General features: G+C 40.8%; 1 protein-coding gene and 1 long non-coding RNA gene across 7 annotated transcripts in view; one reads left to right on the forward strand and one right to left on the reverse strand.

Moving 5' to 3' along the window:
* Nucleotides 1–4192: 4192 nt before the first annotated feature.
* The window catches only part of klc2 (kinesin light chain 2), a 35339-nt gene continuing 25167 nt past the window's right edge, over nucleotides 4193–14364 (forward strand). For 3 of the 6 annotated variants that reach the window (XR_015494837.1, XR_015494836.1, XM_087259652.1), the window contains exons 1-4: nucleotides 4193–4501; nucleotides 7725–7977; nucleotides 8169–8472; nucleotides 13586–13802. Coding sequence is in view for 2 of the 6 variants with exons in the window: in XM_087259652.1 (XP_087115778.1) it covers nucleotides 7750–7977; nucleotides 8169–8472; nucleotides 13586–13802 (749 nt within the window). In the remaining 4 variants the exon portion in view is untranslated. Of the gene's footprint in view, nucleotides 4502–7721; nucleotides 7978–8168; nucleotides 8473–13585; nucleotides 13803–14364 lie in introns of all 6 variants that reach the window. The other 3 variants (XR_015494835.1, XR_015494834.1, NM_001083550.1) reach the window with 2 other exon arrangements.
* On the reverse strand, nucleotides 7302–11198 carry LOC147835891 (uncharacterized). The gene is made up of 3 exons (XR_015495357.1): nucleotides 10656–11198; nucleotides 9892–10582; nucleotides 7302–8591 (listed from the first exon to the last, which is right to left on the reverse strand). It is a non-coding gene; the product is annotated as an uncharacterized LOC147835891 (long non-coding RNA).

The following is a 14364-nucleotide window of genomic DNA, read 5'->3' on the forward strand; positions in this document are numbered from 1 at the left end:
AAGGAAGTAAGATGCATTTCCTTATCTTGCTATCCAGGAGAAGTTGTTTTTCTCCAGCCGAGGCCGTCTGTCAGGAAGAAAAAAAACAGGGGAGCCGAAAGAGTAGAAAAAGTACTTCAACTTTAGGTCAATATCTGCCAATTTCACAGATATTTAATGTCCGTCTCCAGATCTGGCCAAATGTTGTTGCAAAGCCGCTAGTTTCACCCTGATGTTTTCCAATTTGCGATCTAATATTGAGTATTAGCAAGCCAGGCACACGACGCGCCATTTCTCCCACCCGTCCATCACGTATCCAGCTGCAAACGTCCCCGCAGGACAAGTGGGCTCTCCCGAGCCCAAACTTCCTGTCGAGAAGATGGTGTCAATTGCATTCAGAGACCAGTTGATCAAATCCATAATTCCGTGTTCATTTGGATAGCAGGGCACAGAGAGCCTCAGAGACAGAACACGAAGACAAGAGGAGCCAGCAAGCAGAGATATAGGACGAAGTGGAAAGAAGTGCGACCGCCTTCGCCAAGAGCCAAAGAAAGAACTCAGAATAATTGAGTATGTTGATGTATTTTCATGTGTTTTGTGGACTTGGAGAAGGCATTCGAACCGAGTCCCTCTTGGCATCCTGTGCGACGGTGCTCTGGGAGTATGAAGCACTCTGTTAAGGGCCGTCTCGTCTCTGTATGAACAGAGTAGGAGTCTGGTTCACATTACCAGCAATAAGTCAGACTTGTTCTTCAGTGCATGTTGGACTCCGGCGGGGCTGCCTTTTGTCAGTGATTCTGTTCATCATTTTTATGGGCAGATTTTCTATGTGTAGCCTTGGGCTGGAGGGGATCCGGTTCGGGGACCACAGGATTTCATCTGTTATTAGCAGACGATGTTGTTCTGTTGGCTTCATCGGACATGGACCTTCAGCATGCTCTGGGGCGGTTTGCTGCCGAGTGTGATGCGGCTGGGATGAGGCCATGGTGCTCCACCGGAAAAAAGTGGTTTGCCATCTCCAGGTTGAAGGAAGTCCTTACCCCAGGTGGAGAAGTTCAAGTACCTTGGGGTTTTGTTCAAGGGTGGAACATGAGATTGACAGGCGGATTGGTGCAGTGGCAGCAGTAATGCGGTCAATGTACCGGTCCGTTGTGGTAATAAAGGAACTGAGCCGAAAGGCAAAGCTCTCGATTTACCGGTCAATCTATGTTCCTACTTCTCCCTAGAATTCTGAATTGCATGGTGTTGCGTGGCGTGTCGCAGAGCAGCGCTTCTGGTGTGTGACCTCTTTTATAGATAGGGTGAGGAGCTCGGAGTAGAGCTGCTGCTCCTCCACATCGAGGGAAGTCAGCTGAGGTGGCTCGGGCATCTGTTGCAGATGCCTCCTGGATGCCTACCTAGGGAGGTGTTCCAGGCATGTCCCACTTGGAGTAGACCTCAGGAACAACCCAGGACACCCTAAAGGACTATGTCTCTTGACTGGCCTAAGAACACCTTGGGATCTGCTGGAGGAAGTGTCTGGGGAGAGGGAAGTCTGGGGTTCTCAGCTAAGACTGCTGCCCCCGCGACCTGGCCCCGGATAAGTGGCAGAAAATGAATGATGAATGATATATTTCCAACTAACTATTATTTTTTCATTACATAAAGCACAATTTATCGTACATAAACCACCCTATAGTAGAACACTTGCATGTATCTGTTTAATACTGTAGGGCGGGGATCACCAAACTTGTTCCTGGAGGGTCGGTGTCCTGCAGATTTTAGCTCCAACCCGAATCAAACAAGCTAATCAAGGTCTTACTAGGTCAGGGGTGGCCACTGAAATCTGCAGGAAGGTGGCTCTCCAGGAACAGGGTTGGCCACCCCTGTACTAGGTATACTTGAAACACCAAGGCAGGTGTGTTGAGGCAAGTTGAAGCTAAACCCTGCAGGGCACCGCACCTCCAGGAACGAGATTGGTGACCCTTGCTGTAGGGTATGTTATACTACAATATACACAATTTACTGTCGTAAAAACTGAAATACTCTACAGTGTTACAGTTTAGGGCAGGGGTCACCAATCCTGGTCCTGGAGGGCCGGTGTTCCTGCAGGGTTTAGCTCCAACTTGCCTCAACACATCTGCCTGGATGTTTCAAGTATACCTAGTAAGACCTTGATTAGCTTGTTCAGGTGTGTTTGATTAGGGTTGGAGCTAAAATCTGCAGGACACCGGCCCTCCAGGAACAAGTTTGGTGACCACTGCTTTAGGGCAACACGGTGGCGCAGTGGGTTGCGATCTCTCCTCGCAGCAAGAAGGTCACTGGTTCGAGCCCCGGCTGGGTCGGTTGGCATTTCTGTGTGGAGTTTGCATGTTCTCCCCGTGTTCCCCCACAGTTCAGACGCGTGTGCTATAGGTGAATTGGGTAAACTAAATTGTCCTTAGCGTATGTCTTTGAATGGGATTGTATGGATGTTTCCCAGTGCTGGGTTGCAGCTGGAGGAGCATCCGCTGCATGAACATATGTTGGATAAGTTGGCGGTTCATTCCGCTGTGTGTGGCGACCCCAAAGGGACTAAAGCCTGGTTTATACTTCTGCGTCAAGTGACCGGCGTAACCCACGGCACATGCAACGCGCATGTAGCTGTGCAGTTATACTTCTGCGCGCTGTCTTTGTTGGTCTGCATTAACACTTCCGAAACGCTAGTTGGCAGTGAGGTGTAAATGTTCCTCTGTGTCGAGTTTCTTTGCTGCTGTTTTGCTTTTCCTGAACACTTCCGGGATGTACAAGTGGCTCAAACTCACTCATTTTGAGGCAGGAACCGGCGGACGTGCAACAACTATAACCATGAAGTAAACACAAAACAAATCTTTCCATCCGGAGCTCCTTCACGGGACTCCACACTTGTAAACAAACTCGCACCATTCACGCGGCTCTCGGTCCCGCCCAGACTCGTCAGCGCTACCAAGCCGACCAATCACAGAGCTTGCACTACACGTTGCGACGTGTAGTTACATTTTTTGAGAGGTGCACGTCAGTGATGCCGACGGCCACGGCAAAGGGCTATGCGTCAGCGCCGTAGCATACGCCGGCGTTTGACGCAGAAGTAGAAATCAGCCTTAAGCCTGATTTATACTTCTGCGTCAGGTGACCGGCGTAACCCACGGCGCAGGCAACGTGCGTGGCTGTGCATTTATACTTCTGCGCGCTGTCTCTGTCGGTCTGCATTAACACTTCGAAACGCTAGTTGGCAGTGAGGTGTAAATGTTCCTCTGTGTCAAGTTTCTTCGCTACTTTTTTGCACTTCCTGAACACTTCCTGAATGTACAAGTGGCTCAAACTCGCTCATTTTGAGGCAGGAACCGGCGGACGTGCAACAACTTTAACTATGAGGTAAACACAAAACAAAACTTTCCATCCGGAGCTCCTTCACGTTACTCCACACTTGTAAACAATCGCTCGCGCGGCTTCGCGCGGCTCTCGGTCCCGCCCAGACTCGTCAGCGCTACCAAGCCGACCAATCACAGAGCTCACGCTACGCGTCGTTGCAACGTGTAGATACATTTTTTTAGAGGTGCACGTCAGCGACGGCGATGGCCACGGCGAAGGGCTATGCGTCAGCGCCGTAGCATACGCCGGTGTTTGACGCAGAAGTATAAATCAGCCTTTAAGCCGAAAAGAAAATGAATGAATGAATGTTACAGTTTAAAAGTTAACTGTAGTTAGGCTTATGCACATTGAATTATTCGTTAACAAAGCGGTCTACTTTTTCTTGTACACTTTACTATAGTATGGTTCAAAAACACTATAGTGTTTACCATACTATTATTTATATGAAGGTGCTTTTCAATTAAAACAATTTTGGATTCCAAATACTGGTCAGACCAGTAACCACTGCAACCACTGTTTCAGAGCACACTAGCATATAGATATATTTAAAACTACTATATACTAATACTAACATCTAAAAAAATTTCTTTAATTTCATGGCACCTTTAAAAAGATAACTAAATGTGTTGGTAATGTAAAAATATGTGTGTAATGTTATTTTTGCGGCTGTTTTTTTAAGATTAAGATTTGCTTAAGATTGTAATATAGTACTTTTATAACGTTCACAAGCCATAAAGACCCACTCTGCGTTTATCGGGCACGCGCGCGCGCCCACCAAGCGCCGTCCACGCCCGGTTCTGGAGGGCGGGTGTAGTAACGTCAGCGCGCAGGGGGGGCAGGCTGTGGATTCTGGGAGCACAAACACACACATCAGCCATTTTTCAGTTTGCTGTGCTCATCCTTTCACTTCAACGCGAACATCCTCACAACGCAGAGCTGAAAGGGACGAGAAAAATGGACGAAGCGAAAGCGGGTCAGCAAACGCACGAGCGGCGGTTTTGCTAATAACAACAAACAAACGAACGCACCAAACACTCGATGGGACTCACACCGTTTACCTGCTAAATCGCCTTTGGGACCGAATCTGGACATCTCTGAATCCATTAAACCACATTAGAAGTTTGAACCCCATCCATAAAGCAGCTTATAAAAGGTATGCTCGTTTTTGTCATTGATTAGCGGCGATGCTAACCTGCAGTCAGTTTGAATGGAGCAAAGTTTAGCCCCCGGTCTGCTAAAAACAATAGCTGTTTGTTGTAATTGAATTGTGCTTAATGTTTAGCGTAAACGAGTATCTGTTACACTACACTTTGTTTAGACTGTTTTAAAGAGTTTTTGTTATACATTCGGTCGTTTATAATCGCCGTCATCCAGACAGTGATGATGCAGTGAATGTTGAATTAAACATTCATTTAGTTAAATAACGTCGCATGAGGATGTTCTGCATTTTGAGTGAGCTAAATTCACTGTATGTGTATGTTTATATTTTGGGTGTTTGTTAATGAGAGCAGGGCCTGCGTTTGTTTGCTGTGCTGGATGAGGGATGTTGTGGTGATGTTGCGGGTCACCTTGATGGATTTTTCCAGATTCCTCCTGAGTTTATCGGGCTGCTTTTAATAACTTTAGGGTGTAAATTGACCACGTGAGGCGTATGTTTGTGTTTGTGAGGTGGTCTGCTGTATTTTTGTGCTGGTGGTCTCGTGGTTTGGGGTGATTGTCTCCGCTGGTGCTGCATTGCAGTCAATAGGCGTGTTGACTGACGAAGAGCGCCTCTGCTGGACGCAGGTGGAAGTGCAGGTCAAATAAACTCATGACGACGACGGTGATGATGAAGTTGGTTTTATATTCACACATTATAACTTTTCCTTTTTTATAATTTCAGAAAACAATGATTTGCCAATTCTAAATAGTTAAATCATATTAGCAGTCAATGACTAGCAAAGTACAGCATTGTTTAAAGTCAAACAAACAGTGCTAATGCTGTTTTAAAGTCATACTTGCATGTGGTTTCATACTGAATATTCAAAGTACCATGGTAAACAATACAGGGAGTGTGTCTGAAGTTGTCACTGAATGAATGTGTGAATATAAAACCAACTTTACCTCAATTGATGATGTTAGCAATGTCATCATGTTACTGCAGTCATTTGTACATTGATTATATTGTTTTATCTTTATTTTATTAGCAAAATTTCATATACACAAACAGAAGTTTTAGTATTAGTAGTTTTAGTATTTATTTAGATTATTTTACTGTGAAATTGTTGAAAGCAAAAAATCTGAGATCATTATACTATTTATACTTATTATATTTTTTATTAACTGGTAATTCTTAAAATCATTGAATGTAAAGATTCTGAATATTTATACTTTGTGGATTTAAAAATATATATTTTTACAATTTTTATATTAGGTTTTTATGTTCACAATTTATATTGAGTTGTTGTATGTATGTTTCTGGTGGTTTGTGCAACAAAAACAAAGTGGAAAATATTGTATACATAAGTATTATATAGTTATATACATAGCCTTAACCCTTGTTGTCTCTGTTGGGGGTGTTTTCATCCACTCCAGGGTGACTTTGAGGCTTAATATTGCCACAACTTTTCAGCAAATGCAATGGCTTTTGGTGATGAATCTTATTTTGACACACATCTACTGTAAAAATGACACATTTTACCTCTTTTCAACAAGGAAAACAAGCATCAAGAAAGCATAAGGTGTCATGGCTTGCAATCAAAAAAATTGTTATAATGGAAGACAATAAAACAAAAACAGCCACCAAATAACAAAAGGGTTGTCAATTTGAACAATGCCCAAGGGTTAATTAGTATTTAGTATAATACACATACATGCATTACTGTATATAATTTTTTTTTAGCTTTCTTGAAATTATTTTTCAGATATCTTCTAACGAGTGATGCTTAACATAGAAATAATGTTTTAACATAATATTTTTTTAATAATAACTTTATGATGGCGATCTAGGATATTTTGCTAGTTATTTTGCAAGATACTTCGGAAAAATTCAAATGTTTTAGGGCGTAAAAATATTGATTTTAGCGGTTGTTACATTTTTATTTTTTGCTTTTTTTCCCAATTCCTGCAAAATAAAACAAATAAGACTTTACCCAGGAGACAAACATAATAATAATAATAACAATAATAATAAAAAAGGTCTTGCTTTGATTAAACATTACTTTTACAAATATTTAACAAATAATTATTTATTTTATTTATACAGGGACAATGTACAACATGACAAGCTAATTTACATCTTAATCACTTAATTAAAGTTTTACAGGCTAATCATTTTGTTGTTAAGACCTCATCTGTATGTTTTTGTTTATCTATGTGCACGGATGAACCGATATCATTTTTTTTTTACAAGCCGATACGAGTATGAATATTTAAATTTGTGTACTTGCTGAAACAGAGTACCGATTCTGATACTTGGATTTTGTTTTAATGAAAGTGCAATTATTTAAAAGGAGGTTTTATTTTTTGCCTGTAGCAAGGATGAACACAAAAATCTTTAACAAAAGGCAATTCCAAGCCAAAAATATACACACATTGTAAGATAACTTATCGATTACCGATTAAGCATGGATGTTTATAGGATAAGTTATCCTTGTGCTGACGTGTGTCAGCGATTTCACACATTACATAATCAAGTGTGTGCAGTTTACGTTACCTTATAGAGTCACTCTCTTGACATTGCATATTTGGGATGCATAAAACACTGTTATGTGCAGTTCTTCGCTTTATTCGCAAGTCCTGTCGTTAATCCGTTGGCCAGGTAATTGGGTGGTTCGCGTGTGGATAAGATCAACAGTTGGTTATGCAAACTTTAACTGCTTTCTCTAAAATATTTAGTTGTTTTAAGTGGTTTCATCTTGACAGACTGCCCTCAGTGTGCCCACATTGTGCGTGTGTGAGAGAGACTTGGCGCATCTCTCCATAGAACTCCATAAAAAAAATCTTAATCTGTTTTGCAAGGGCCTATCTAAAGGGTTAATGATGCCAACTGGCGATCAACAATAAAAATGAAAAGTTTTAACTTATCCCATCAGGGAAAAGCACAAACTATCAAGAATGCATGATTATATTGTGTCAAGGCTTTGCAATTTAAAATGTGCTTATAATGGAAGTCAATGAGGCAAAAACAGCCCCCAACATAACGAAAGGTGGAGTCAATTTGACCAGTTCACCTCAAAATGAAAATACAGTCATTTAATCATCCTCCCATTGTTTCAAACCTGTTTAAGTTTTTTTTTTTATTCCACTGAGCACAAAAGTAGTTCATTTTTATAGTGATATGTGCAAGATGGCGTGATGTTGATGGGTTTTTGTATATGTTGTTTTTTTTCCAGCAGGTGTGTGTGTGTGTGTCAGTGGGTGATGTCCACCATGGTTTACCCTCGTGACGAGGCTCTGGAGCGGCTGACGCAGGATGATATCGTGCTCAACACTAAAGCGGTGATGCAGGGTTTGGAGACGCTGCGAGGGGAACACGCTCAACTCCTCAACACCATCCTGGACTGCAGTCAACCAGCCGGAGCGCAGGAGAAATCCAGACTGCTGCGCAAGAGCCTGGAGGACATCGAGCTAGGCCTGGGGGAAGCACAGGTGAAACACACACGCCTAGAGCTCTCCCAATTATGATACTTGGCTGATGATTAACTCAGTATTGTGGTTATGCAATGATTTGTCTATTTTGGGACCCATGCATAAATCAAATAAACATGCATACATACAGCTGGAGTCAGAATTATCCAGTTATCATGTATATGTAATGGGAATATGTGTGTGTTGGTCAGGTGATCATCGCTCTGTCGGGTCATCTGAGCGCTGTGGAGTCAGAGAAGCAGAAGCTGCGTGCTCAGGTGCGTCGTCTCTGTCAGGAGAACCAGTGGCTGCGGGACGAGCTGGCGAATACCCAACACAAGCTGCAGAAGAGCGAGCAGAGCGTCGCACAGCTGGAGGAGGAGAAGAAGCATCTGGAGTTCATGAACCAGATCCGCAAGCTGGACGAGGACACATCGCCCTCTGAGGAGAAGGCTGGGGAGAAGGAGAAGGACAATCTGGATGACCTGTTCCCCAACGATGACGACCAGGGGCCAGGTGAGGATTGAGACACTGATTATAGCTGTGTTATGATGCTGTTTCTGTTAGGTTAATTAGGCAAGTCATGGTATAATGATGGTTTGTTTTGTAGACAATTATAAATATAGCTTACAGGGCTCGAAATTAACTTTTTTACTTGGTAGCACCGGTGCTCCCAACTTAAAACTTTAGGAGCACCAGAAAAAATTTAGGAGCACCCACCAAAAATGATTGAGCACCGCTGCAATTTGTATTTTAAGGGATTTATTGTATTTTAAAACAACATCAATAAGGACTAACAAAAACCAGAAACAACTATCTAACTAATGCTGAGATGACATTGATATTTGTGTGCAACAATTCCAAAATGAATGTCGAATAATTATAAAATATTAATGATGATGAAAATGACAATAATAGTAACAATGAATTACATTTGTCATCATCATGCTGCCTTGAATGTGCATGAATGCAAGTTATCAGCTATAAAAAGTCTGTTACTTTATGAAAAATAAATGTATAGTTTGCATCAAACAAAAATGAAGCATTGCAGTAAGAAATATTTCTTTTGTACAGCTGTTTATATATGCATGTCAGTTTAATAAATAATATTTCTGCTACAAAACAAACAAAAGATTTTAACAAATAATTAAATTCAAGGCTGAAAGCTGCAAAACAGTCATCAGTAACTAAATAAAAAAATATATATACACCTCAAGAAAGAATAGACAAAAGAAATTAAGTCTCACTTCTATCACTCTTTAAAAAGTTTTGGTTTCAGTTTGTGTCAATTTAAATGTTCAGTCTGAGCTGATTTTCATTTTTCTGTGTTAGTGGAAAAGCAGGCGAGTCAGCCGATGCAATTAATGAGCAGGTTGAACAGGATTCTTGCTAATACCACCGGCGCAAAACCGCTGTTTGTTATGAGCCGCAGTTTCAGTGTAAACTTGGTAAAGGCGAGCTTCTTTGGCGATGATATGTACAGTATTAGATTTGACTTTTAGCGGACATTTGCGCTGAACACGCAGTGAATGCAACGCATCGAGATTCGGGTGAAGCACGTACTCGATTGATCTCAGCTGGCGGATCAATATCCACCACATGTGATCATCGCTCTCATATGCGCCTCAACTTTAGGTAGGGTTTGCAAACCTGTGTGCTTTAAGTTTTCACTCTTCAGCTGTTTGCATTTCTCGTGGTCATAAAAGCTCCTTCCCTGTCATCTGACAGCGGAATACTTTGAGTGATTGACGGCTTATATGAACCAATATAGCGGCTGGGAAGAGCGATTCAGCACGTTTTTAGAAAATAAGAAAACAGGTCGCACTACAACCATTATCTGCAGGCGCACTAATGCTCCCATATATACAATGAGGTCGCATAGATTAATTTTTGGGCGCATATGCGACCAAAATGGTCGCAATTTCGAGCCCTGGCTTATAATGACTTTAAAATGTTATTTAAAAAATTAAAAGTTGCTTTAATTCTAGCCGAAATAAGACTTTCTCCAGAAGAAAAAAATATTATAGGAAATACTGTGAAAAATTCCTGCTCTGTTAAACATCATTTGGAAAACATCACATGAGGGCGAATCATTTTGACTTCAACTGTACATCCAACTGAAAGAAAAACAGTGTAGGACCACTTGAGTGGGAGGAAATGGAAACTGTTCCTTTAATAGCATGTGTAAATGGATGCTTTTTTGTCAGTCCGAACAACACAATATAGGTGTAAATGAGGTCTAAAATGTTTGGGCTTGTTAATTTTCGCTCACTTCCTCAACACCTTTAATGAAAGAGGATTTGTAAATCTGAAGACTCGTGCATGTTTATTGCTCATTTATAGCGTTTTTGGAGGTGCTTTTGCAACATTAATGTCCAAGCAATTTGTTCACTAGCGATGAGCAGAGTTAATGTGCATAATCGGATTTTTGATGTTTATTGAAAAACAGAAATAAGGTGGGGCTACACTAATTTACACTTCTGACACTCGCAGTAGTCACCCTCATTCTTTTTCCTTGTGCATTCATCACGTAATATTCCCCCTCTTCTGTTTATTCTCCTCTAATAGTGCACACAAATGTGTGCAGGAAAAGATTACAAGCTATGAAAGAAAATTAAGTGACTCGCTTTCAGATCTGTAATTCATGTGTGCTTATGGCCCGTTTCCACTGAGTGGTACGGTACGGTTTGGTTCGGTACGCTTTTATGGCCATTTCCACTGTCAAAAGGCGTACCGTACCACTCTTTTCGGCACCCTTTCGAAAGGGTACCAAAACACGAGAAAGGGTACCAAAAGGCGGAGCTAGACGTGCAGCTGAATGCTATTGGTTTACAGAGATACGTCATTCACTTGCGCAAAAAGGCAGAATGAAAACAATAGAGCCGCCATGTTTAAAATACACAGCAGAGAAGATTACAGCGTAATAAAATATACATATAATAACGAGTCATGGTCGACCCCGGCTTAAACAAACCTTGTCGTCGTCTTGATGAACAGCCACAAAGCTAAGAAAAAAAGGAGATTTTACCCTGTGACCCGTAGTTTTTTACGAGCCAGTCTGAAGAGCGAGCGGTTTAGCTTTCTTGCGTGCGCTTGCCGCATGTCTATATCTGACATAAAAAAAAACTTCTCGAGTTGATGATAATAAAGTGCGCTTGATTATTGACGTGCTTTTGAAACCTGATCCTGTCAGACACTAACAAACGCGAGAGTGAAGAGCAAAAAAACAAAGGAGAAGCCAGAAAAAAAGAAGCACATTATTTTTTCAGCAAGCGTGAACAAACTGCCATGTTTAACTATTATCATCACCTTTTGGACTATTATGAACTGGGAATGATGGAATTGCTCTCTAACAGAGGCTACATGTGCTGCTGAAGATTACAGACACAGATGAGAGGTCTGCTCTGACTGTGGGCTGTATGTTCATTTTGTTTTTGAACCTAAATAAGAACTAAATGTCTGCTGTGTGTATATTTTCTGTAATTGGTAACATATCGGAGACTGTTAGGGCCTGTATTTGTTCATACATGTTCATTTATTTATTAATTTTCTATAATTGCAGACGTTACAGTAGGCTATTTCGCTAGTCATTGATCTGCAGTTCTCAAGTCATGTTCATAGAAAAGTTAGTAACAAACATTTACACAGAAGTATTTATGTGTATAAAGCATCTGTTTTGTGAGAAGAGCTTCTCATATGATTTGTGAGCGACCCGTACAGACGTAAACATTCTGTCATACACCACGCCCACCAAAAGGGTATCCTTGGTAGTGGAAATGCAAGCCTAATAAAGGTGATCCGTACCGAACCGTACTGTACCAGTCAGCTGAAACGAGCCATTAGACTGTTTTGTGCTTGAGTGCTACCAAGTGGTGTTTTACTGTAACTTCAGAAGCTTAATGCTCGTGAACAAAAGCATCAATGAACTAGATGAGCCTGAGGTCAAACTAGATGAGCCTGAGGTGCTTTTTTAAAAACAACGGGACTAGTTCAATAATAATTGCATATGTTTTTCTTAATTATACTCACATTTAAACTTTGTCATCTAATTCACAACACTTGCATATGCACATGAAGTTTGTTCTTAAGTTTCCGCTTGCACGGAATGGCTGCGTTCGAAATCACATACCTGTATATTACATAGAACGGTAAAAATAGTATGCATCCCAAGTAGTATGTCTGAAATCATAGAAGTCAAAAAACAGTATGCGAGAATTACCCGGATAACCCACTACTTCTGGTGAGCTTCTGATGTGCACATCAGATGCACGCTATGCTATCCCATGATGCCCTGCAAGAAAATTAATAAATGGCAGTGAAGCAACGCAACTAACGAGAGTAGGTCACATGATCAGGACAAAATGGCAAATGTAGTACGTCCGAATTCCATTCATACTGTTCACATTCATACTATATAGAACGCACTTTTCTAACAGTCGAGAAGTAAATTTAAATTAAAGTGCAGTACTTGCTGAGTAGTAGGTGATTTCGGAGACAGCCAACGAGTTTTTCCTCTTCAATATGCTACTTTTCTATTGTTTTTTTTTTTTCAATATAAACACTTGCTTGATGGACGTGTTTGACCGTTACACTCTCTCGCATCTTTTGAAGTGCCGTACACGTGAACGCAGCTGTTTTTTAAACGCTGTGTCAAGTTGAAAGATTTTCAACATTCACATGCAGCGCTGCTCATTACTGTCAGTTCCACAGCAGTGGACCAATTAGAAGAGCTCGGAGGCGGAGCAGCTGTTGCCAGCTTTGCTTATAGTGAAAAGTTGGCATGACAACTGTTTTATTTACCATTATATCATGACGAAGGAGGCGCTCAGTGTGGCTTTGTCCGTATATCCTGGGTTATATGATGTATCTTCATGTGCTTAACATATTGTTTTCCTATTTCTCATAGGTCCGCTATTGTTATTCTTATGTCATGTTCATAATGTCGCATCCGGTAGACATCGCAATGCACTTTTTAAAAAACCTATTTCTGAGCACCGCGTCAAGCGAAACAAAGATGCATTCTGTGTGAATGAACCCTAACTATCAAGATAACGATAAAAATATAGCTCTAATTCTAATGCTAAATGATTATTGTGTTCTTGACTATTATTATTTTGTACAATTACCAATTTTAGTATGAAAGTTTTTGGTGTATCACAATATATATATATATATATATATATATATATATATATATATATATATATATATATATATATTTATATATATATATATATATATATATATATATATATATATATATATATATATATATATATATATTTTTTTTTTTTCTTTTTTAAGATTTATTTTTGGCCTTTTTTGCCTTTATTAAGTAGATAGGACAGTATTATAGACAGGAAGTGAAGTGGGACAGAGACAGGGGGTAGGGACGGGAAATGTCCTCGAGCCGGGTTTCAAACTCAGGACGTCCTGAAATACTACTGCACCATATTTCAGCGCACTAACCTCTAGGCTATTGCGCCAACCACAGTTAATTTTTTTTTTTTTGTAAAAATGTCCATTCACACATTTCACTACAAGTTTATACGTATTATCAGCAATAATGTCGCAAAATATTCAGTGTGCACAAGCTGGTTTGATATGCTGTTGTTTTGTGGTCTCTCAGCTCAGCCCAGTGGTGAAGTAGCGGCGCAGCAGGGTGGATATGAGATCCCGGCTCGACTGCGGACGCTTCATAACCTGGTGATCCAGTACGCGTCTCAGGGCCGATACGAAGTGGCCGTGCCGCTCTGCAAACAGGCACTGGAAGATCTGGAGAAAACATCTGGACACGACCATCCCGATGTGGCCACCATGCTCAACATCCTTGCACTGGTCTACAGGTCTGAGATCAGTGTTATTTTCCTTTTAATGAAATTTATTTAAAGGCGCCTATTATGCAAAAATCACTTTTATAAAGGGTTTTAACAGTTGCGCGGCAGTAGTGTGGGAATATAAACAGCTTCTAAATGTATTAATTTTATTTTTAATAATCACACTTGATATAAACAGTCTGCAGAAACACTTTGATTGACATCAGAGGGGGGGATAGCCCCGCCCACTAGTAACCATCTCCCACATTAGCATAGGACTCTAGTCTTGTTTTTGAATCTGCCACTATGCTGACACACAGGCATTTATAGCTCCACCCTCTTCTGAAAAGAGCACAATCTCATTTGAATTTAAAGCGACAGTCACCAAAACGGTACAATTAGGAGTAAAGCCTAAAAAGAGACACACAATAGTATCTGAGGCTTGCGGTATGTCTCCCACATACTCATTCTGACTTATTATTCTACTATGCCTTGGTATAGCCAGATTTTTATTATAGGGCACCTTTAAGTGCATATATTTATAAATTAATTGTAAGAAAGTTTACGGCCCTTTGGCCGCCGGGAAGAAGGA

This window comes from Danio rerio, chromosome 7 (assembly GCF_052040795.2).
Source record: "Danio rerio strain M-AB ecotype USA chromosome 7, GRCz13ab, whole genome shotgun sequence".
NCBI lineage: Eukaryota > Metazoa > Chordata > Actinopteri > Cypriniformes > Danionidae > Danio > Danio rerio.